At 30.1% G+C, this 25,184-nt stretch overlaps 3 protein-coding genes across 3 annotated transcripts; 1 reads left to right on the top strand and 2 right to left on the bottom strand.

Annotated features, from left to right (window-relative positions):
* Positions 1-7,375: 7,375 nt before the first annotated feature.
* On the top strand, positions 7,376-11,772 carry LOC108843128 (uncharacterized). Its single transcript, XM_057003108.1, has 5 exons — positions 7,376-7,675; positions 7,795-7,962; positions 8,480-8,597; positions 9,803-10,058; positions 11,253-11,772. The coding sequence occupies exons 2-5, from the start codon at positions 7,816-7,818 to the stop codon at positions 11,332-11,334; spliced, it is 603 nt and encodes a 200-aa protein (XP_056859088.1). The 5' UTR covers positions 7,376-7,675; positions 7,795-7,815; the 3' UTR covers positions 11,335-11,772.
* Positions 11,773-12,794: 1,022 nt separating this feature from the next.
* On the bottom strand, positions 12,795-14,555 carry LOC108843126 (pyruvate, phosphate dikinase regulatory protein 1, chloroplastic). Its single transcript, XM_018616230.2, has 3 exons — positions 14,054-14,555; positions 13,211-13,844; positions 12,795-13,128 (listed from the first exon to the last, which is right to left on the bottom strand). The coding sequence occupies exons 1-3, from the start codon at positions 14,513-14,515 to the stop codon at positions 13,025-13,027; spliced, it is 1,200 nt and encodes a 399-aa protein (XP_018471732.2). The 5' UTR covers positions 14,516-14,555; the 3' UTR covers positions 12,795-13,024.
* Positions 14,556-15,368: 813 nt separating this feature from the next.
* Positions 15,369-19,747, bottom strand: LOC108843127 (gibberellin 2-beta-dioxygenase 8). Its single transcript, XM_018616231.2, has 3 exons — positions 19,228-19,747; positions 15,802-16,123; positions 15,369-15,723 (listed from the first exon to the last, which is right to left on the bottom strand). Exons 1-3 carry the CDS (start codon positions 19,680-19,682, stop codon positions 15,481-15,483), a joined length of 1,020 nt encoding a protein of 339 aa, XP_018471733.1. The 5' UTR covers positions 19,683-19,747; the 3' UTR covers positions 15,369-15,480.
* Between the last annotated feature and the right edge of the window lie 5,437 nt (positions 19,748-25,184).

The raw sequence follows: 25,184 nt of genomic DNA, 5'->3' as shown, positions 1-25,184 counted from the left end.
ATAGTAATTTTGTACAAGTTGATAGCAATAACTCATATATTACATTTAATATTGATTTATATTTTTGGTAAACTTTGTAGAATATAGTAATAACTCATAAATCATCAATAAAATAAATATATTCAAATATGACATTTTGAATTTTGAAATATTATATAATTTTACTTTTATAATTATAAAATTTTTATTATCTAAACTTTTCTAAATTTTCTGAATTTTAAAAAAATTTAAATCGTAATATCATTAGTTTCTTTTAGATATCTACAAATTATATAAATATTATTTAGTCTTAATTTTTGATAACTATACAATTTTATATGATAGTAATTTTGTACAAGTTGATTTAATACATTTAATCAAATGAAATAAATAATTTTTTATATAAGATTTTAACTTTATATATATATACATATATATTTTTAAATATAATTTAAAATAAAAATATTTTGTCTTAATTTTATGCTTAATTAATGATATTTATATTAATTATTGGTCAAAATAATAAAATATATCATATTAATAAATTATATTTTAAAATATAAAATTTAACTTTTAAAAAATTCATCACTTTTTCTGATGAAATATTCAATTTATTGATCAACTCTGAAAGTTATATACAGTGGGTGTTCTTTTTATTCAACTAAGATATACAAAGAATGGCTATGCTAAAAAAATCATAGCTACACATGGTGCAGGAAAACACCTAGATTAATAATTGCGACATGACTACTAAAATTGATGACATGTCTTATATATTAATATGACATGTAAAATTATATTTAATGTTAATTTATATTTTTGGTAAACTTTTTAAAATATGGTAATAACTCATATATTATATTTATTGTCGATTTATATTTTTGGATTTTTTAAAAATATGGTAATAATTCATAAATCATCTTTAAAATAAATATATTCAATTATGGCATTTCAAATTTTGAAATATCATTTAAATTAAAAATATTTCAAAAATATATACATATTTTTAGAAAATTATAAAATTAAATAATAAAGTCAAATTAAATCGTAAAATCATTAGTTTCTTATATATATATCTACAGATTTTATAAATATTGTTTAATTTTAATTTTTGACAATTATGCAATTTTACAAATTTATTTAATATATTTAATTAAAATATATAGATAGAAAAATCTACCTAAGATTATAATTTTAAATATATACATGCATATTCTTAAATATAATTCAAAATAAACAAAAAAAAATTTATCTTAATTTTAATGTTCAGTTAAATCAAATTTATATTAAAATATTGATAAGAAAAAAGAAAACTTATAATATTAATAAAAATTTAAATATAATTTATATTTATCTATTAAAAATATTTTAAAATTCTTTTACTGCACATGGTGCAGGAAAACACCTAGTAAATATTTGAAAAGAATTAATGTAACCTTACATAATGACTAAATGTGTTAAGTCAATGAAAATATTTAACAATTTGTAAAACTACATTTTGGTCAGATGTTAAAAGATAGGGGAAAATACATATGATATTTAGTCCACAAAATATATATAAAAGCTCGATTAATTAAATTTATTTTGAACTTTGTAAAAAAAAATTGTGAAATTTCAACTTTTAAAAGTTAGTTGACATGTATTATTGCTCTCGGGTTGTCTGTTTTTGGCTTCGTTTCCGTTAATTTGCATATGGTTGGTATGAAAATTAGTCAAAAGAATAAAGGAGAATTTTCAAAAATACCACTTTCAAGGTACCATTATTCATCTTTACCACCACAAAAGACACATTTTCAAAAATATCTTATTTATTAAAATGGTAAAGACTCTTATATCTTTATTTTTATATGTTTTTCAAAATTCTAATCCCAAATTCTAATTCCTAAACCTCCAATTCTAAACCCTAAACCCAAAATCTTCAACTCTAAACCCTAAACCCTAAACTATATACCCTAAATTCAATATCCTAAACCCTAAACCCTAAAGTATAAACTATAAACCCTAAATCCTTAACTCTAAACCCTAAATCCTAAACTCTAAACCCTAAACTATATACCTTAAACCCTAAAACATCAAATCTAAACCCTAAATCCTAAACCTTTAAATCTAGACCCTTCATTAAAAGTAGTGGTAAAAGTGGTTAGTGTAAACATGAAAAGTGGTACTATGAAAATGGTATTTTTGGCAATTTCTCAAGAATAAAAGTAAACTCATTGTATTTTCAAAACAATAATAATACTACTGTTTTAAATTGGGCAAATCTCTAAAATATCATTTTTAAAGTTTTGTCACAAAAATAGCACTCAAAAAAATAAAATGACCAAAATAGCACATTTTTGTTTTGAAAAATTTAATATTTATTTTTTATTTTTAAATATTTGAACATATTACTAAAACCCAACCCCTTAACTCTAAACTCTAAACCCTAAGTCGTAAATTAATTAATTCAAGGGTAATAAATGCATATTTACCCTTCAATAAAACTTATTTTGGTCATTTTCTCTTTATAATGTTATTTTTGTGACAAAAACTTGGTTTGATACTATTTTGTCTTTTTTCTTTTATAAATTAGTGATAGTAATATAATCAAGAAAATTTAGGTGTCCTAATCAGGAAAAACGTATAAACAATTTATTTGTTCTTAGGAGTATAAAATGTTTCAAACCTGAGATTATTAACATATAAATCTGATGAATCAAATTGACTTCTATTTTCTTCTTCTCTTTTTTTTTTGATCAACTAAAACTTGCATTAAAGAAGAAGAAGAAGAAAGGCCTAGGCCCATCCAGAGTTAATGTTATAAAGAGCAGATTTTGCCACCAAATCCGCAGGCCCATTTAGAGTTCTTGGAACAAAAGAGAAATAACAAAATAAAAAAGCAGACGATAGAGTTTCAATATCCGAAATGATCCCGTAGATATCCTTCGGTTTGATGATTGAAACAAGGGCTTTGATGAGCCCTAAGGAGTCTGAGCGTAGCCATATCTTTGTGTAGCCGAGTTGAAGGGCGTGTGAGAGCGCCGCACGAACCGCCATTGCTTCCGCTTGGAGCGCCGATTTGACATGCAGATGGGTTTTGAAGCATTGTCGTGTAGGAGCGTCTTGAGAAGAGAACAGCCATCCGAAGCCTGCTGCTTTCGTGCTATGGTTCCAAGCCGCGTCGGAGTTACATTGGATCGTATCAGGAGGGATTAATGGCGGTTGGCTCTGCAGAGTCGTCGGAGCGGTGGCGGTAGTGATGAGTTGGTGCTGTGCTAGAGACCATTCCTGAGCGTTTGTGAAAGCTCTAGTGATGATATCCGTTGGCGTTGAATGGCGATGTTCGAAGATCCTCTGGTTGCGAGAGGTCCAGAGGGTCCATACAATCCAAAAGAAGATGTTCTCTGGGACACCTGTAGGTGGCAGACAGATCCATTGCTGGGAGATTTCGAGAGCAGTGATGAAGTCTGAGCATGACGTAGACGAGAAGGCCGTTCTCAGAGAGGTAAGATCCCAGATCTGAATTGCCAGGAGACAGTGGATGAACAGGTAATCAATAGTCTCCACTTCTCCGCAGTAAGATCAATTTGTATTGAGGAGGAGTCCCCTATTCTGAAGGTTTTCTCCTGTCGGTATCGCTCCATGGAGGATTTTCCAGATAAGCAGCTTCTGCTTAGGGGGACAGGTCGTGTTCCAGACAGCTTTGTTCCAGTTGATGGCGTTGATTGTGGTTGGGAAGAGTGGTCTCTCAGGGTTGATTTCAGTCGCTACAGCATATCCTGATTTCGCAGTGTATGCTCCTGAAGCTGAAGGATACCAGATGTAAGAATCAAGGGCTCCTGTCTTACTTGGTTTGATGACTAAGATTTCATCGAGAAGTTCATGTAGCAGTTCTTGTATCTTTTAAATATTTCATTCACCTGATCCTCTAAACATAAGGTCCGAGACCACTAAGTCATTGACTTCATTCTGAACAGGTCCAAAAGCGCGTAAGGGAGCATCGGTAGATATCCAGGAGTCTCCCCAGACCTTAGTGGTGTCACTGTTACCTATAATCTTCCCCAGTTGCTCCAATAGAAGATCTCTGCCTGCTAGGATTCCTTTCCAGCCGTGAGATATAGCTGAGTTCGCTTTGACATGTAGGAGGCTAGCGTTTTGGCAGTATTTCCCAATCAGAATCCTCGACAGCAAACAGTCAGGGTGGATAAGTAACCTCCATGGAATTTTTGCTAAAAGTGCTGTGTTAAACAGTTGAATATCTTTTAATCTTCTTCTCTTTATATAACATGTCTGTACTTAAAAAATATCAATTTTTTAGCATGTGACTCAAAATTAGACTGATATAATCAATCAAATAAGTCACAAATTAATACTTATATTCAACGTTTCATAAATAATTGTAGTTACATACTTCAACCGCTTTTTAGATAATACTTTGGAGAAAAACAGAAATAATAATTTTTTTAGAAAGAAATAATAGTTTACTTGTTTCAGGAGTATAAACCTGTTTAAAACATGTGAAGTTAACATATAAAGCTATAAACCAATTAACATATATATTCTTCTTCTATATTTTCTGTATAACATGTCTTTTACGGAGATAAAAATCAACAACTTTAAATCATGAGACTCAAAATTATTAGACCGATAAAATTATTTCAAATATGTCGCACCTTTTACTTGTATTTTTTTTTAGTGAATGTAAAATTTTATTCAATCAAAGACTTTTTTATAACAAGTGCAAACCAAATTTAAAAGCCAACAAGTAAAAAGTGCCTATGTCTTGCCCCTTTTACTTGTATTCAAAGTGTTTCATAAATCATTGCGCTTACAAACTCCAATCAACTGGTTTTCAATTATACTTTTGAAAAAATAGAAATAAATGATGTACAAATGTACAATATCACACTTTTGACATGCTAAATACCCATAAGTCTTCTAAATGACTATTGTGGAATTTTCAAAAATACCACTTTCAAGGTACCATTATTCATCTTTACCACCACTAAAGACACATTTTCAATAATACCTTATTTATTAAAATGGTAAAGATTCTTATATCTTTGTTTTTATATGTTTTTCAAAATTCTATTCCCAAATTCTAATTCCTAAACCTCCAATTCTAAACCCTAAACCCAAAATCTTCAACTCTAAACCCTAAACCCTAAACTATATACCCTAAATTCAATATCCTAAACCCTAAACCCTAAAGTCTAAACTATAAACCCTAAATCTTTAACTCTAAATCCTAAATTTTAAACTCTAAACCCTAAACTATATACCTTAAACCCTAAAACATCAAATTTAAACCCTAAATCCTAAACCTTTAAATCTACACCCTTCATTAAAAGTAATGGTAAAAGTGGTTAGTGTAAACATGAAAAGTGGTACTATGAAAATGGTATTTTTAGCAATTTCTCATGACTATTTGCTTTGTAGTTTAGGAAGAAACTATTACGCGAGGAGATAATGTCTAGTAGCACAATTCCTTCAAAAATATCTAACGCCCATATGCCTTCTAGATAACAGATATTTTTTTTCTCAATTCTCATAAAAATTCTCATAAACACTTGATAACATATTTCATTATTTGTGATTTTAATACAAAAAAATGTCATATAGCTCTAGTCCTCTCCCTGTCGCCTATGTGTCTCATTTTTGTTTTAGGTTTTTCTTTTCGCTCACAAGACCCCAAATTCTGAAAGAAAATATCTTGAAGAGCAGCAAACTCTATCATTCTATGAGAAATTTACTATTTAGAGACTTCGGTAATTCTTTAGGCCCGGTGGAAAACAGTAAACAATAGTATTTTTCATGCGATTTGTTCATAAAAGAAAATATAATAATTTTTTATATAACTAATAAATCTCCGTTTTAAAATTGGTTTGAACTCGGAACACAGAGAAATCAATCTCCTTAAATTATCACTAGACTACTAACACTCTGATGCATACTTTTATATTCTATAGGGTTACAAATTTTTAGAAAATTACTTATTAGGCTGCAAAAAATGAAAGTTGGTGTTGGAAAACATCTATAATATTTTACTGTGGATTTCGTAGTTACCATATTTTCCAAAAATGTTATTCTCAGATTGAATAAAATAGTTGTTCTTGAATTATTAATTATTTAGGTTTCTTAACATTAATTTATTATGATATTACAATTATGGAAAGATTAAAGTTTCAACAACAGATAATAGTATATGTTTTATGAGAATTTAGATTTAATTGTTCTATAAAAGTTTACTCTTAATCGAATTTATTTACATCATGTCGATCATGTCGAAGATTTTTGTAAATTTTTTTTTATAATTTTTAAATAATTGTTTTTAGAATTGAAACTGAAAATTTATAATATAAAATATTAATGATTTTTTGGTCAAATCACTAGATCAAATGGCTTACACTTAGATTATTTACTTATACGTAGGAAAATGGGTTTGACAAATTTGAAATACAAGGAAGAAAATTATGTAGAGTTAAAATGAAAAAGATAAAGAAAGAAAGAGTACCTTTCGAAGCAAGCAGATTATAAAATGGGTAAGTTAGTTGCTCACCTTAATGATTGGTCATCGCATATTCCTCAAATTTAACAACACTTTATTTTTCTTTTACATAAATTTTTCCTTTTTTTAATTTTTTTTTACAGAAAGTTATGTTTTCATATTATTAAATAACATCATTTAGCAATTCAAACCCTGATTCTCATCAATAATTCTGCCCGTGACAACCAAAAGAAAGCTCTATCTATACGTGGCTAATTCAATCCACAGCATACGGGATCTACGATGGACTTCTGATGATATAATATTTGAAATCGCCCACAAAATTGTACTTCAATCACATATTATTATATACTCTTCTGTTTCAGAAATATACATATTTATATTTTTACATATATTAAGAAAATATATTAAAATTTGATTTAAATACTTTAGTTTTTGTGAATAACAATTTTCATAGTTTTTTAGTCAAAATAAATCTAATAAACACCATTAACTTTTTAAAAGTTTATAATTGTTCATGATACATTGAAAAAAATAAAAAATGCATTTTTTAAAAAACAATATTTTTTCAGAATATAAATCTTTTGGAAACTGATGGAGTATTATAGAGTTTGATCTTCAAAATTCTAACCTAACAATATTACAATTTTCTAACAAAATGATCTGTAATATTTTACTAAAAATAATAGGTTACCGTATGTAGAATAGATAACATATTCTTCCGTAATTTACAGAAGTGTAATCTTCATATGCGCACATATCTATTTATGTAAAAAAATGTAATTTTGTGATAATCTTTTTATTTTATAATAAAATTTTAGCCGAAAAGATAATATATACTTCCATCTTTCATCCCACTAAGATCAACTAATCTTAGTTTAAACATAGGAATGATGATTATGAATAAGTAATTACTCATTAGTCTATCTCTCTATCTCTCGTGCGTGTGACTACTACTAGCTTTGAGAAATACATAAATAAAAAAGGAGCACCATCCCATTTACAAGAAGGCGCCACATAAAGAAAAAGTAAAAGGCTTCTCTTCTCTCTTTCAGTTTCGACATTCCCCAGAGTCTCTCCCCTTTTTGTCTCCAGCCAAACAAACCTTTATAACCTTTCGTCATCGTGAAACAGAGCATAACAGGGAACACAACAGAGACGTTCGACTCTGTCTTAATCTCTCACTTAAATCCTCTGTCTGATTTCAAAGTAAGTTGCTCACATCTTCTTTTATATATTTTTACGATTACAATCTCAAAACGAACAATAGTTGACCCATGTTTCTTGATAAACATGATGATCATCTCTCTTACTATGTTTCTCTCTAGGTTTGTTCATATCCAAGATCGATGGAAACCGGTGGAGCAGTTCCAGTTCAGGAAACCGGGTCCGGATATCAAAAGCCCGTTAGTCCAGATGGGTTTGTGACGATCGATGTCGAAAGTTTCACTCCTGTTTTTAACAAAGACTTTTCTTCTTCAAGTCCCAGAATTACTGTAAGTTTTAAAACAATCTAAACTTTGTTTTTTTTTCTGAAACACAATCTAAACTTTGTTTAAGGAACTGTGTTTTCAAGATTGAGTTTTGGTAGGAAACACCATAATTCTATTTTCCTATCTGTTTTTTTTTTCTTCTTTTTGCTTTTGTCTTTTGGGTATTTAATTTTGTTGAGAATCATGGAAGAATCGCCCATAACCTTTATAACTACTCTTGTGACGTTGATTCAATTCTTTTCTTTTTCGTTTACTATTTTTCTAGTAAAGAAATGAATGTAAAAAAAAATTAATCGAAAGTTGACTTTTATGTGTCAGATTTTTATCAAAAATTTTTTTTCTTGCTTCGAACTATTATCATCTGAGGGATTTATCATCTGGTTATTTTTTCTAGTAATTGGCATTTGTCAGGAAGCCTAATTTAGATGGTTTAATTTATATATTTATCTCAATAATTGAATGATCTCATTATATTATTAAATTAAGTAACTGAGAAAATGATTTTTTTTTTTGAAAAAAGCTTCAGAGAAGTGGTTCGAGGAAAGGGTCTCCAAGAAGCAACAACAACGAGAGAAAACTCCATTGTGACGCAAATGGTAATGACAACGAGACCTCATTTCCTCAGTCCCCACTTAGAGGTAAAACTTAAATCACTCTTCAAATTTATAAATTTTAATATACACTTATATATTAAATGTCGTATTCTTGATTTATTATTTCCTTTAATGCATGATACATTGATTAGTTTTCAATAAAGTAAAGAACTAAACTAACGTTTCGTTACGCGTATATGGACAAATGCATTTTCCTAGAAACCATTGGTACATTTTGTTTTTATCTTCATTTTTTGTTACCATGTGATATAAGAATATAAAAATAATAGTATCAAATGGACATAGTATCATAAAAATATGATAGTTGAACAAAAAAAAAATCAAATGGACCTAGCAGATTCTTGTAATAAATTTGTTTTGTGCTTATCTGTGCTGCGAGTAATAAAAAATCTTAAATTTGACAAAATTAGTGGGGTTTTTGGGATGAAAGCAAATAAATCTTGGACTTTAATAATTCAAGTCGAATAATTATTATTTTCTGTGGTGTAAATGTTTTTTTTTTTAAATCTCTATCTTCATGCGGAATGCTTCTGCCTATTTTCTTTTTAATAATGCAAGAAGGTTAATTTTGCCTAATCTAAATAAAGTTGAATATATATCGTATTTTCTTTTGAAGGTATAATTACAATTTTGAATGTTTGAAACATTTATTAAAAGCTTAAGTAAAAAGATTCCTTTTCCAAAATTTAGGAATTTATAACTATGTTGAAAACTTCTAAAATTTTAGAAGCTAAAACCAATGTTTCACCGGTCTATGCCTTATGTTAAGATTTGGTCGTGTGTTAGGTGGGGTTTAGTTAATGTGACCAACCCATGCGTTCTTTGCTGTAGACCGTAACTAAGGTTTATCTATCTTTAAATTAGCTTGTTCCCATATATATTACTAACTGTGGTAAAACATTTTATGTAATTGTTAAGTCACATTATATAATTTATATTGACGATCGATCAATTAATAGGAGAAATTCTATTATTGATTTCTCTTTTTGCATGCATATCTACTTATATTAGCTATACTTAGCTTTATGCAGACCACGAACAAACCAATATTCCAACTTTTTATTCTCATGCACCGCATGCTCTCACTCATATCATTATTAGATTCTGCATAACAATTACTAATGAATACGTTATGATCCATATTATTTTGCCTTATCAAATAAAGAAAAAGAAACTTTGTTTACTGTTATTAACTAAATCTTGTGGTATGGCATTTTTATGAGTTGTAGGAACAAGCACGCCGGAAAAGATGAGTTCCATGGGGTCCACGGATAATGCAGGTTCAGCCACAACCACAGCCACCGCTGTTTCAGCCTCGCCACTTCATCAGATCACCATTACCACGGCTGCGGCTACCGCCGGAAATATGATCTCCGATCAAAATAGAGAAAGAAGATTTGGTTTTGCGAGGAAATCGAGTTTTAAACGCTCTCACACATCTTGGTTGTTTGATCCCAAGAAAGTAGTCCTCTTCTTTGCAACTTTGTAAGTAATTATAGCACTTCTTTTTTTCAATAATTTACTCTGAGCGCGGAATTATTTCTTAACAAAATATAACTTATAAAATTAATATTTTAAAATATTTTACAAGTAATGTTCAATTTTTTAATTTTAAGGTATTTGAAAACTATATAGTTATGTTATTTGTATTTATACTAAATATGAAAATTATAACGTGTCCAAAAATGAAAATTATATATTACTTAATTTTGTTTTTAAATTATTTCAACCTGATTGTTATACATATTTAATGAAATCTTTGTAATTGGTTTGATTAATTATGTTGTATATATTTATAAGATAAATTTTACATTATAAAAATTGGTTAATGTCAATTTATTGATTCTAACATTTTATCTGTATAAAATATATTTGATGTTAACTAAACCAAGCACAATCTCGCATGAATATTTATGTGTTCTTAATGAAAAGAATCTAGAAAAAGAATCTAACAAAAGGAATTTATTAAGTTTAAATGAATCCAAGTTTTTATTTATAAAAATATAAAAAATAATCCATTAGTCTAATTAATTTTATATTAAATAAAATTATTTACAGAATCTAAACCCACGAAAGATAGTAATACTTATTTTGAATTTGTTCAATAAATTAATTAAGTGTTTTAATCAAATCATTGAAAAAGAGATAAATAAAAATTTATCAAAAATGTTACTTAATAATTTATATTGTTTGGATACAAAACTAGTAATTGTGTTTTTAGAAACACATTTAGTAGTAGTACAAAGTTCAGTTGATGCAAAAATTTATGTTTTAATAAGAGAGATTTATTCGGTTAACCCAAGCTGAAAGATAACATTACGAAACACAAAAAAGTTTAACAACACAATAAGGTCTCAAAATATAGTACTCAAAAATACATGGATACATCTCTAGTTATTATTGCTTTTTGTTTAGAAACCATTTTTAGAGTATCTCTGTTACTCCAAATTGTAAATAACTTCTTTTGATTCAGTCACTATTGGATTTTTTTTTTTGAAACACTTTTTTTTTTGAAACACTAGTCACTATTGGGTTTAAAAGTCTGATTTAATCAGAAATATATTAAACTATCATGTGGTATACGACATGCTACTTAAAACAGGAATATCTATCACGATTTAATAAGTAAAGTTGTTTTTGACGAATATATGTTTGATGGAACGATAATTCTTGTGACAGGTCAAGCATGGGATCAATCTTGTTAATCATATTTACTCTCTCGATCAGCAAGTCCACTCCCGGAGATATGCCTCTCGAATAATAGTAAAAATACAAGAAGATATATCAGATGGACCGACCTCAGTTTGTGGCTTTAGAACATGCCACAATCTCACCGACCTACATTTGAGGAGATGAATCAGAAGAACATTACAAAAAAAACAAAGAGCGTAAGGTTGTGATAATAATTATTTTGTATGCTTTTTATTTTTAAAATGGAAAAAGGAAACATCAAGAGAAAGTGGGAAGTGGGCACGCACGAGATCATATGAATATTGGAAAAGAAAGCTTAAGACAAGAGTTTATGACTGTTGCGACAAAGACAGAGAATCTTCTCTTTCTGTTCCTTTTAATTAATTTCTCTTTTTCAATGTATTTTGCCTAGTAATATATCAGTTGTATTTCTTTATGTGCATATATACCAGTTGTGGTGACTGGTGAGGATTTTTAGTTTTGCTTTGGTTTCACCGTCCACATAGAATTAATTTGAGTCGTGTTAGAACAATAAAACAATAAACATAAAATAATACAAATACCATAGAGCAGCATATGAAGAAAATATACAAGTTTTTTCTCCAAAGTGCTTTTTTAACAGAGAAGCAACACTATTATTTTCCTTGCTATCTTCAAATCTATATCGCATTGTAAAGGTCAGATTCTTTTGTTGTATAACATTATGTTTATGTTTTCGCTCGTGTGTTATTTATGTTTTCTAATGAACGTTGTTTATTCATTTTCAGAGAAAGCAAACTGTACTTTTGAGTTTTTAACAAAAAAAAATAAAAACTCCGGTTAGTATATGGACCATCTTAAAGTTTAGAACCTAACACAAGCGTGGAACATCTAAGGATCACCACATGCTATTCACCTAAGCTATTACCATATTTAGGTGTCTTCAAGTATCTGGGTCATAAAGTAAAACCTCCTTTTCACACACTAATGCAAGAGTATATTACCTGCCAATGTACTTACATTATACAAGGAATTTGTTGATAACAACCAAAGTTGAAACGTGATTTAAGAACTTTGATGTTGAAATGATGCCAAACAAAGTTCAAACCCCCTAGACAAGCTGTGGTGTGGATTTTAGAGTTTCATATGGTCCAAAACCCCTATACAAGTTGTGATTAGTTGATCACAACTGAGATGATATGAAAATCAGAGTTTTAGAGTAGAAAATATATTTACACTTTAGTCAGTTAGATATTTTCTAGTATTCGTTTCAAATGATTTAACTATGATGGTATCATTGGTCAAACCACACCTAAACTTTCTTGACTAACCAACTGCTAAAACTACACTGTTGCAATTGCTATTAGTATTCATATTACTAACATGCATATCTAACATTCAATAGAAGTACTGATAATGGCTGTGATAAAATTACATAATTACAAACAGGAGATATAGTTTACGAATTTGTAATAGTGTCCCATTTATGAATTTTGGACGATGACAAGTAACACAATCTGTTTACATATCCAACTTTTTAAGAGTTGATAGAAAAAAAATCTTATTTTTGATGATTAATAAACTGAAATTTTCATATATTACACAATCTGCGTATTTCTAATGTTAGTAGTTTGTGAAAGAAAAATACTCAATTCTCTTTAACTTGGATATATTTCTATGGACTTAGCTTGGGCCCAATAACATGGACTAATGGGGTTTTATATAAACTATATTTTCTCTATAACTTCTTCCACACTAATTCAAATTCCTCGTCCAATAGTTTAGTAGCATTTAGAGATGCGAGGCATCGCTCGATTGCTTTGTCTCTCGTCGTAAAGCCTCAAAACCACTGCCGCCGTTTCCTCTATTGCTCTCTCTGTCACTTCTGCAATACAAAACCCATTCAATTTTTTTCATTAACACCTTTTTTCAACAACTTCATCAATCATCATCATATCTAGTCTTACCGATCACTGGCCAAGACGGGTTCTCTGCAAAGATTCTCTTAGCAAGCTCAAGCTCTTCCCTAACAGATCTCAACTCAGAGTACTTAGTCTCAAAACCAGAACCAAGACCAAGACTCTTAGCTCTAGCCTCCCTTATCCCTTGCAACACGACCGGATTAATTATCAGACCAAAAACCTTTCTTGAATCGATCTCGAACAGAGTCCTGGGAAGATCCACACCGCTCACGATCGGCACGTTAGAGACTTTGTAACCCTTTTGAGCCAAGTAAGTAGAGAGCGGTGTCTTCCCTGTCCTGGAGACACCTACAAGAACAATGTCTGCTTTTTCAAGATTCTCTGGCAAGGCACCGTCGTCGTGTTTGATTGTGAACTCGATTGCTTCGATTCTTTTGAAGTAGTCTTCGTTGAGAGATGAGTTTGTGACGCCACGTGAAAGACCTGAAGGGTTGGCTCCTAAGTGAGAGGAGATTGCGTCTGTGATAGGTCCTAGGATGTCTAGTGAAGAGATGCTCCATAGCTTGCAAGCTCTCATGGCTGCTTCCGCCATTGATGGATCAGCTAATGTGTACATTACCATTGCATCTTCTATTGCAGCTTGCTTTATGATCTCCATCAACGTCTCTCTATCCTCGATCTTCACAAATCATATTCATCAAACAAAATGATTCAATTTCGGTTTAAAGAAAACCAAATTGATTTCGGTTCGGTTTAGCTAAAATTAGTAAAAACAGCCTCCAGGATAATATGTCATCTAATTCGTAAACCGGATTTTTATCGGTTCGGTCAATAGCCAAGACTTAATTAAATATATTAAGACAAGAGAGATGGGAAAGTCGAGAGTACCCCTGAGAAGAGATGTGTATTAACCGGACAGCCACGGTCGACCAAACAATAATCGAACTGGCCCAAAGCTGCGTTAACGGCGTGTTCCGCCGTCCAACCAGTTCCGTCAGAGACTATGTAAATCGACTTCGCCGCCGTGAAATCCGTCTCGTGATCTCCGTCGCTTGATGACACGTCACTTTCCACTGTTGAACTGTCAGGGAGATTCAAATTCACGATCGGACCGGTCGTACTGTCTGATCCATTATTAATCGTACGGTCCAGCTTCACGCCGGATCTTAAGGTTCGTGCTCTGTTCCAGCGATTCAGCCTTGAGCTGAATTTCCGAGGCTTTCGTTCGGAGTCAGGTATGGGGACGTCTAAGGAAACGGAATCCGAACCTACATGCTTGGGATTTGGGTTGAGACTGGACGAGATCAGTAGTGGACGTCCCTGCAACTTCACCGCCGAGAGGCAGGCCATTTCTATAATATTTTTTTAAAAAAAAAATCTTTGGCTATTTTTGGTGTCCCTTCGCATATTATCTACTTGGAAACTTTAACTTTTTCAGCAAGACTCAAGTTGGTCAAACCTTAACCTATCACTTTAATCAAAATTTGGATTCCGGTTTAAGTCTTAAATTGTACATTCGATATACGTAAACACTTTCTTGAAATCGGATTGAGTTTGTATCTTACAATAGTACTCTGATTTTATGGGTTTAATTTCAGTTACTTTTCCTTTCTTCAATTATAACTAAACCGAATAAAACTTCCTTTTTCTAATTGATTTTGATTGAATTAAGATAAGATGTTTATCTAGAATACCATATAGTTCGGGTTGAAAGTACATCCGGCTCGTTTTCAAGGACTTGGAGACTTCGGCTCTTTCTGCACCTTGACTTGGAGGTATGTAAGTTAAATGTTGAGTCTTCATCCTCCTAGATATAGTTCGCTGTGATATCTCGTGGCTCGTCAGGTTGTTTGTGGAGCAATATATTGAGATGCAGGTTCTTCCCTAATAAGCTCGTCTAAGGGTGTGCACTTATTTATGCCTTCTTTCTTCGTTCGATTTGTCTACTTGGGCTTTTTGTTCTTATGGATCTAGATTTTGTATTGGTTCTTTTTGGTAACCTGTGTTATATGTTGTGTTTATGTTTGTTTCTAGAGAATTTTATAAATTCTACTGGCCTTTATCTCCAGAGGATGAGTATGTCTTTTGCTGGCTTAGTCTCTAGGGGTGTGTAACTCGCTGGCTTAGAATCATCTCATGTGTAAGTTCTGTTTGAATCAATGGAATCATTCAGAGGAAAAAAAAAATCTTTTTTTTTGGTCAAATGGAGAAAAAGAAAATCTAAAATACCATATTTATCAATAAAAGTATAGAAGAAGAAAAAAGTACAGGTAAAAAAAAATTACAAATATTTAAAAATAAATTAAAAATATAAATTAGTAGTATACATGATTAATGAATCTAGGGAGGCCGACTTTATAACCAAGCTTCTTAACATCTTCTTGAACTTGTTGTCTGAATTCTCTAAAGCTGAAGTTTCTGTAAATAGGACAATCACCAAAACATTCTATAACAGTGTCGTATGATGGACATAGAAAATACGCCGTTGAGAATCTCTCTATCTTTGAATTCGTCATCACACGATGTTCCACGCTTTTGTACATTCCATTGCTCCATGCCTAGCAAAACCCACATAAATATATTTCTTAAAACCCAACAAACCGTGATGATTAAGAACTCTTATAGCTTAATTATACCTGAAATAAGTCACCAATGTTGATAATAAGAGCACGAGGGTTAGGTTTAACGGCAATCCATCTGTTGTCCTTGATGAGTTGGAGTCCTCCGACTTGGTCTTGGTACAAGATTGTGAGGAAATCACTGTCTGTGTGTGGCATTAAACCGTACACCTCCGATGGTTTCGGACAAGGTGGATAATGGTTCATCCTTATATAACATGTGTTTCTTTCACAGTTTTTTTTGAAGAAATTTGATGTTCGTCCTGATTTCTCTGCAAGAATCTCAGCTAATGTATGTGCCAGAACCTCCGATTCCGAAGCAAATCTTTCCATTGCTGAGCTGCGATACAGAATATAAACATTTTGACCTGATCCAGCTGTAATAATAGATAAGTGAAATATATACTAGAGTCGTGTAATAAGCCACGTTAAGTTGTTTTAATAGTTTGAAATGGAAAATAATAAAATTGGAAATTTGCAAAACCTGTGAATTGGTGGTTGTATAGTAGGTTAAACACAAAAATTGAAAATCATGAAATCATAAGTTGTAATGACAAATTATAAATCATTATTATTTTACTAAAATGACGCAATTTGGTAGAAAATTGTGGACATCATGATTTGATAAAATACCTAAGACTATTTATTTCATATATATATTACTCCATACTTTTGCATCGTCAATTAACGAGAATACCCAGGGGACACAACACAAAGTATTTGTTGTCATTAAATACAATCCATAATTTTTTGGGAAACAAGAAACACAACCGTATAAGTGTCTGTTATTCTAAACCTTAGCGTATATGATACTGCTGGAGCATGCATTGAAAAAACTTACATGACAGAACTGGTGAAGTACAAAAGTCAACAGTAAAGAAATAAGGTACTTTCCCCGATGGGAAAGAAACGTGATGCAGTTCACATGTAAGGATGTGAAATGCCAGGAAGTTTGTGAGACAGAGACATGCATGTTAGTTATAATGAACAAAGGGTCCCAAGACAGGGGAGAGACTTTAAACAAGACGAGAAGAAGAAGAAAAAGGAAAAGAAAATGGTTTGTGCACAAAAAAAAAGGAAAAGAAAATGGTTTAATCAGGTTGCAAAGAGAGGTACGTGTACGTGTCAAACCCACTGGTTCTCTATGACAGAGATATCTCCTCCCTATTAGGAACATGGGACCATTTCCCAGTTTTTGGGTCTTCTATGTTATTTCTCTTTTTGGATACATTGTATTTGCATCGTTGATCATTAGAACGATGATAACTATTCACTTATCCGGTTGAGAAATTATTAAGTGAAAGACCAAATTCTGGTGTCAAATTGTAAACTGATTATGACCTTATCAAGAGACGCCAGGCGCCAGCTATGAAAGGTGGTGGCAAGCGGATGTGGTCACATATGTACACATTCACAAACACATGAGCTGAAACTGCATAAAATGTGTAAGACAACCACATGCATGCAAATACAAGTACATGTAAGAATGTGTACAGATTCCAGCGCACACATACATACTGATCACAAGATTATATATATGTCCTTGTACATATGTTCGAGTACTTCTCCGTTATCCCTTGCTAAACATACAGTTTTCTCGTGACTCCTCTCTCCTCACTTCATAGTACTATAACTTACATTATCAACTGTACTATGTGTTTCAAGCAGCGTACTTCTGTTTTAGATGGTCTTTTGTCAACAAATTCTTAGTTAGTGTTTCTGAGCAATTTTGTAAAAATAACAAATTCTTAGTCAGTGTTTCTGAGCAGTTTTGTAAAAATAATTCTTTTGTAAATATATATATATATCACATAAGAGAAATTAAGAATATTAATTAATCAACATTGACAGGAAAAAGAAGTTTTGTCCTTCATGGGGAAAATGTTATAACCTTAAGATATGCATGACCGGCTCAACACTATTAAGGGTCCTAGGACAAAAAAAAAAAAATTAGACCCTATATTGAAAAAGAAAAAAAAGTTGGGCCCTAGGACAAAATAAATAAATTAGACCCTATATTGAAAAAGAAAAAAAGCTAGGCTCAATAAAATGACTAATTTGAAATATATTTAAGTTATTTTTATATAAGTTAACTAATATGCATGTTTTTATTTGAATTTTTATTAAATTTTTGTACTCACATTTTATAATACCACATAAATTTAAATTTAGTATACTATAAATCATTAAAAAAACTAAAATAAAAAAAAATTGAGGTGAGCCCTGGGGCGGTCGCAGTGACCGCACTCCATGCTAACCCGGGCCTGAAGATATGATATGTTAAATAATATATATAATGATGGTTGAATTTTGGTTTAAAAAATAAACATTTGATCATTGATGAAAAACGGTGTACGTATTGTAGATTCACATGCATATATCAACGTATTTTATAAACGTTTTTGTATAAACGTACTTTGGATGATGGTTAAAGATCTTTCGATGATCTGTCACTTAATCTTGGTTGATGTGGGTTTTTCGAACCACGAGTTGATTTAAGATTTTCGATGATATATATTTTTCTGAGAAAGGGTTTATTTTTCTGGATGATATCTCCGACAAAAACCGACCAAAATCAGTTGGTCGACATCTCAGTTTTATTTAATAAAATGACAGCAATTAGTCATACATACAATTTTATTTTTGCATAATGTATCAGCTGGTGCATTTTGAAGTTGAAGAAATTCTTAGGAATACGAGCCCAACAATGAAAACGAACGTTAGTTATATATTGTTCGTAAATTTTAGTAACGATAATAAACTGATAAAAAAATAAATTAAAATAAAAACAAAATAACTTTTAGAACAAGCTAAGTTAATTAAGTAACTATGTTAAATTTATATATATTTAAAGAGATAATATTTTTTATTCATTTTGCTTAGTAGTATTAATATTTATTAAATATCATCGTATTTCACATGCCAACTTGCTATCTAAAAATATACTTATTCGGAAATAGTAATAAACAATGGGAAAACATAGAAACGCATGAGCGATGGAGAAAAATCTTTGACCCAGTGTCCAACTGCTTTATTCTTAGGATTTTTATTTATATATGTACAAATAATATTAGTAAAATAGGAATGCAGCCCTATTATAAAACCGCCATATTATTGAATTAAGAAAAAAAGCGTTCGTCTCCCATGTTAAACTTCGGATATTTAATTAGATTGCTCTGTATTATGTTACTAAATTGTCAAACACTAGGCATTTCATTATATGTAAACATAAAGTACATTATTAATCTTAAAACACAACTAGTTTCTTTGATTTGTTTTTAGAAGCTACCTCATTCAAGTTAGTAAGAAAACTAGGTAGAATTTGGTTTCAGTCATGTTATTGGGAAATATTATCCAAATATATTTTGAATACGATTAAATTATTCAGAATAAGTGAATTATATTACTTATTAAAAAGTCTAATCAATAACAATATTTGTGTACCTGAGAGTAGTGAAGTCCTTGTTATCAGAAATATCTGTCATGGGAACATGAAATGCTTCCGACCAAGAAAGTTGCCGGAGACAAGTGGCTGACGGAGTTCCCCACCGGTAACTCCCGGAGGAGAACTTCTCAGACGTGCTTTTCTTGTCAAAGGGTTCTCTAAAGACCCTAATTTGTTCCTGTCTCATCTTCTCCAACACATCCATTGATATTCCATGTTTTATCACTTGGAAAAATCCCCACTCCCTCGAAGCTCTAGCAATATCTTCCTTACACTTCTCCCTCTCCTTCTCGGATCCATCCATCAGAAGGCTGACGTCAATAACTGGAAGCTCCACCTCTTCGATGACGGCCGTGACAGAGAAGCTAAAGGGTACTTCGGGGACATTGTTTTCTGTATTTGTAGCCTGTTTGTATAAAAGGGTGTTGTACATCTCGTTGAACGGTGGATCCATGAGAATCAACCAAGAATGATCTATAAAGAGGAGCGAGAGTTAGAGAGAATTATGGGAAGTGAAGGTTATCAAAATACGTGTTGTGATGAGAGACACAATTCTTACATTTATATACCCGTCCACCTGTATGCAAAAGTGCAATTAGTTCACATTTTGATTTTTTGTATACCATGTTGACAATAAAAAGGATTGTATTTGAAAAATGAAATTTTTTTTGCCGCCCATTGACCTTGTTAATTACTTAACATGATTTTGTATTGTTAATTAGTAAACAATTATAGATTAGCTAAGGAACAAGCATCAGAGACGTTATTTTCTTCGTGTAGATCAGATACGGTTACATGGAAATGTTCTTCGAAAAATGTTTCGTCTAACCAAAAATTGGTATCATTAAATAAGCAGCTGATAATTAAGAGAAAAAAGAGTAGACAATTATACATTTATATAGTATGCAAATTCTTCTTCAACATCTAAATGATGATTTTGGAAAGCAATTATTGGAAACTAGATACTTACTTATCAAAGTAAAATTTTACTTTCAAGATTATATTTACGGTCATATTATTTTGGTCAATATTTACAGTCATATATATAAGATGTAACATTTAGTAGTAATTAAAGTTTTTTAATATGATATTGGAATGATGTCTATATTTGTAGACATATAGGGGACACAATACGATAATAGAGATTAATAAATTTGGTGATGGTAGAATAATTTAAGCAAAGTTGGGGCTGTCTTGGAGAACATGATGTTGTTTTATATTCAAAGGTTTGAATTTTTTTGCTTGTCTGGACACCGTCCTTTGTTTCTCTATTTTTCACTTCCCTCTATGGTGTACTGTTTTCTATTTTTTATCCCTCTTTGAGTATTTTTTAGCATAATCAACTACAGTATTAATCAGTTAATAAGACCCGCAATTTTAAATCATTTTTAATATGCATTAATCTAGAAGATGTAAATAAACTAGCAAGAAACTAGAAACTTGGGGTCCAAGAAAAGAGACACGGCTATTTTTTCATTTTTACTTGAGCAAAGCGACACGAAGACTTCACTTTGCTTTCTCGTCTATTTGCATTGGTAACGTTTTTTTTTTCTTAACAGAGCTGATTCATTATTTCAATGAAAAACTTTTTCCGTTTTGTTTTAGTTGTTATCTTAGGTTTATTCTAGGAAAAATATTTAAATTTATATATTTTTATTTTAAAAACATTATTATTTATATACCTAATCATATTTTAACCAATAAAGATAAATAAATAAATAAATATTACTAACAAAATTTTGTATTGAAATTATAAAACAACACATGTTTTAACGAAAAATTTTATTTTACAACGACAATTAAATTAAACATAAAAGTAAGTAATTTCCAATCAAGGTATAAAACTTCTATACCTATATACCCGTCCAGCATTAGTTATATTATCATCTTTGTAGATTCTGCTACAAAATGAAAGTCATTTAAAAATAACAAGTGAGAAACCTCAGCCGCGACATGTAATAGAATACATTCACTTGTTTTCTTTCATTCAAGCATCTAAATTAACTTTTCACACCCAAACAAATATATACAAGAACATTGTGTTATTAATTCTTAGGATTAGAAGTTTTTAAGCGAGCCATGTTTACTTTGTTTTGGGAGTAAATAACATCTAATTTTCACGTTCTGGAGTTTGTGGTTAGCTTGATTAAATGAGAAGAGGGTTTTGCACAACTCGTTGATTTGTCTCATTGAGAGCCAAAAGGGGACGCGGTTATGTAATTACCAATGCTATTTTGTTTATCGTAAAAAAAAACGTGGATAAGTGAAGACAAACAGTAATTCAAGAAAGTGATGATTTAAGTAAGCTGAGGAAGGCACTTTGGTGATTAGTCCACATATCCTTTTCAGTGATAATTAATTTCCTCATGACTTTGTTTTTGTGGTTCCTACAGTCTTTGTTTATGGAATCAAATTTTAGAAAAGATTAAAAAAAAAGACATCTCGAGTTACGTCAAAAATACTATTATGTAATTTTCTTAGTTGACATAAAAATGATTGTGTAGTGGTAAGAGGTCATATTCGAGTGAGCAAATAAAACAAAAACATATCCTCTTATATTTATATTTCTATTGATATCATATCATCATTGGGCAGTTTGTTTTTCATCCGGATTAAACTTTTTAAATACTCGAATATCTTTTGTTTATCGAAAATCAATACTTATTTAAACTTATATTTCATATAATCAAATGTCAAGTTTTACATATTGTGTACATGTACTTCATCAAATTGAGTTTACCAAAAAAAAGAGTTTCATCATATTTATAATTCTCAATGAACTAAAAAAGAACAAGAATATTGTCAAGCTTATGCTGCGTTCAGTCTACTGCTTGTTTGTGCGATAGAGATGATCATAAATAATATAAAAGTTTGTCAATCAGCAACTATATACAACTAAAAAATATCATTGAATACACTGGCTAAAATCTACTTGAGAGACCTGACATAAAAACATGATTCAGTATCCGAATTCAGATCATGTTAAATTTTACAAATGCAATATTATCCCTTCAGTAAAATAAGGGTTCACATATTTTTCACTCTCCTAGTTCAAATACCACTCTTGATCTATGTTTCTTAATATCTTTCACACTACATCATTTTTCTCTATTTTGAAATTTCATGTTTCATTTTCAAATTTTTATGTTTTTATTGGTTGTTCTCTAATCAGACTCGAACACCAAACTTTCAAATTCTTTTTTCTTTTCTACTGTCAAATCCAACAACTAAAAGCAACCCTAATGGTAAGATACTCACTAAGTATCTTAGTAATATAATATTACTAATTTAAGTAAAAGTTAAGTTAAGGAACTATACTAAATTTACTAGCTCCAATGGTAGATATCCATTAAGTTTCTTATCATTACAATAGAATTACTTTTTTTTTTTATTGTAAGTTTGTTTAGGATAATATTATTAGATTTAATAATCTAAATATGAAAACTATATATAGAGTAAAAAATAATTACACATAATTATTTTTATATCTTAAATCTAGTAATATATTTTTCAATTTCAAAATTTATATTTTATAGTACTATTATATTAATTAAAAACAACTAATATAATATTATTGTATTAAATTTCAATCATTTCATTTTAAATTAGTATTAATATTTTTTTTAATCTATGAATAATGAATCTTGGTACATAGATAATTGTATTTTAAGATTTATAAAGAAATGTAAAAATATTTTTAGTATCATATAAAATATATAATTAAAGTTCAAAGTGTAGGTATTTTATTTTGCTAATAATAATTAAAGCCAATTAGAAAGTAACAAGTGTCATGTGCATATAGTTTATAAAAGGTTCTAAACTCTTCCTCCGCAAGAATCGGTTTTAACACTATTCATTTACTTTTTTATTTTTCATTTATTTTAATTATATTTTTTAGAAACATCTTATCATTCCATGGTTGGAGATGCTCTAAGATCCCAATAGAAAATTATTTTTCTTCTGACCCAATTATGTGATCTAAACACTATTCATTTCTATATTTTTAATCTTTTTGATTATCAATAATTTTTGTGATATTTTTCTTTATTATTTATATTGAACATCTTCAAAGACAAAAAAATTATCATCATTTTTTTCAGTCCGGTATTATTATTTTCTGCAGCAAAAAAAAGAGATTTATCGCTTATAAACAAAAAAAAATTAAATATAAAATTTTTCATCGACTAAAAATACTTTTTTTAATTCAAAAAGATTATACCATAATTTTAAATTTGAAGATTAGTTATTGTTTATTCTGACCTTGAATTTTACGAGTTTAGAAGCAAAAATTTTTTTTTGCCATTTCACACGTTAAATGTTGGTAAAATGAATTCTCAGATGTGTTTTAATTGGTTTTTGGCTAGAAACAAAGGTTGCAGATTGTTGGATTAGAAAAGATAACCAGGACGCCTATACTTGATCTCACAAATTAAGCCAAATTATCTAATTTCAGGAAATTGGACAATTTGACCATACTGTAATTAACAAACCAATATTCCAAGTTTATGTTTCATTAATTAGTTTATAACTCGCTCTCTATTTTTTTTTTGAACGACTTCTCGCTCTCTGTTTATAACAAAGATAATTGATTTTAGCAAAAAAAACAAAGATAATTGAAAAGAAAAAAACTTTTAACAAATTAAAAAGTTCGCTGAGTTTACTCGGCCAGTTTTCTAATTGCCAAGTCTTTTAGTTTTAAACATGCACCAAATTATAAAGGGACCACTTGAAATTATTTTAAAATTATTTTTATTGATATTTCCAGAGTTAATCGTGGGCCCTCCGGGTTCGTTCTCGCGACTTCTCAACTGGGCCTTCAATTAATAATGTACTGTTTTTTTGCTCGCTAATGTACTTTCCTCTTTTCTCAAACACAGCTATTAACTGATATTTGAAACTACTCGACTTGAAGTCTTTTATCATAATAAATATCGATATTCTTGCAATCATTTTGAGTTATTGTTATTGTGAGATCTATATATGAATGTGGTTGAAGTAAAATGAGTAGTCGGACATCTAAATTGATAAACCAGTCCAATCGTTCGCAATGATAATGTTGATGTAACCCATAGGATCTCGGATGTCGGCTCTACCAGTTTTTATACTTTAGCTTATTTATTTGAGTGGTGCCTAGTTTTCATCCTCATCTCATCAAAATATCATTCCATTTAAAGAAAAACTTAGCAAAATCATATAGTCCATCCTTTTCATGATACTGATATTTTGTTTTAATGTACGAAGATTAAAAAATTTTCTTTTGTAAAAAATAATTTAAAATAATATAATTTAAAAACATCTAACCAATTACATAAATGATTAAAAATTACACAATTTTGGTAAAGTTAAAAATAACATAAAAATATTAAACAACATCTATTTTAAAACAACATTTTTTAAAAAAAAAATCATTTATTATGAAACGAAAAATATCAAAATTTGTACTTATGAACATGAGTTGAATCTGGATGGAATTTGACACTCAAATTACGAAAAGAAGTTCATTGCCTGATAAGATTTTAAAATCTTTTTCATCATTTTCTTTTGTTTGTGAAAAAATATTCTTTCACAGTGGGTACATGACATTTATGTGCAAATGAAACTTTTGTCCACTGGTTTTCATTTTATCTTCCTCATAATATAATATTAGTTATATAAGTGAATCTTTTTCAGCTCATGAATTGGTTTTCATTTGAACTCCCTCATTATAATATATTAATAATTAATAATATATGTGAAGACATATGCAAATGTAACAGATGAAGATAGGATTGGGAGTCCCTTATCTATTGTGTAGCATATGCATATGTATTGCGGACGAGGATGAATAGACTTGGAGGAACAAGAACCAATTGAACATGCAACTCGTCAAAAAAGAGAGAACCAAATGAACAGATCAAAGCATATTCTTTATATAAAATTCTAATCGAAATGTAGATTTTACCACTGTATTTAGTTA

The sequence above is a fragment of the Raphanus sativus genome, chromosome 2 (genome assembly GCF_000801105.2).
Source record: "Raphanus sativus cultivar WK10039 chromosome 2, ASM80110v3, whole genome shotgun sequence".
NCBI lineage: Eukaryota > Viridiplantae > Streptophyta > Magnoliopsida > Brassicales > Brassicaceae > Raphanus > Raphanus sativus.
The sequence above is the reverse complement of the archived record's forward strand: the minus strand, read 5'-3'. Positions and strand labels throughout refer to the sequence as shown.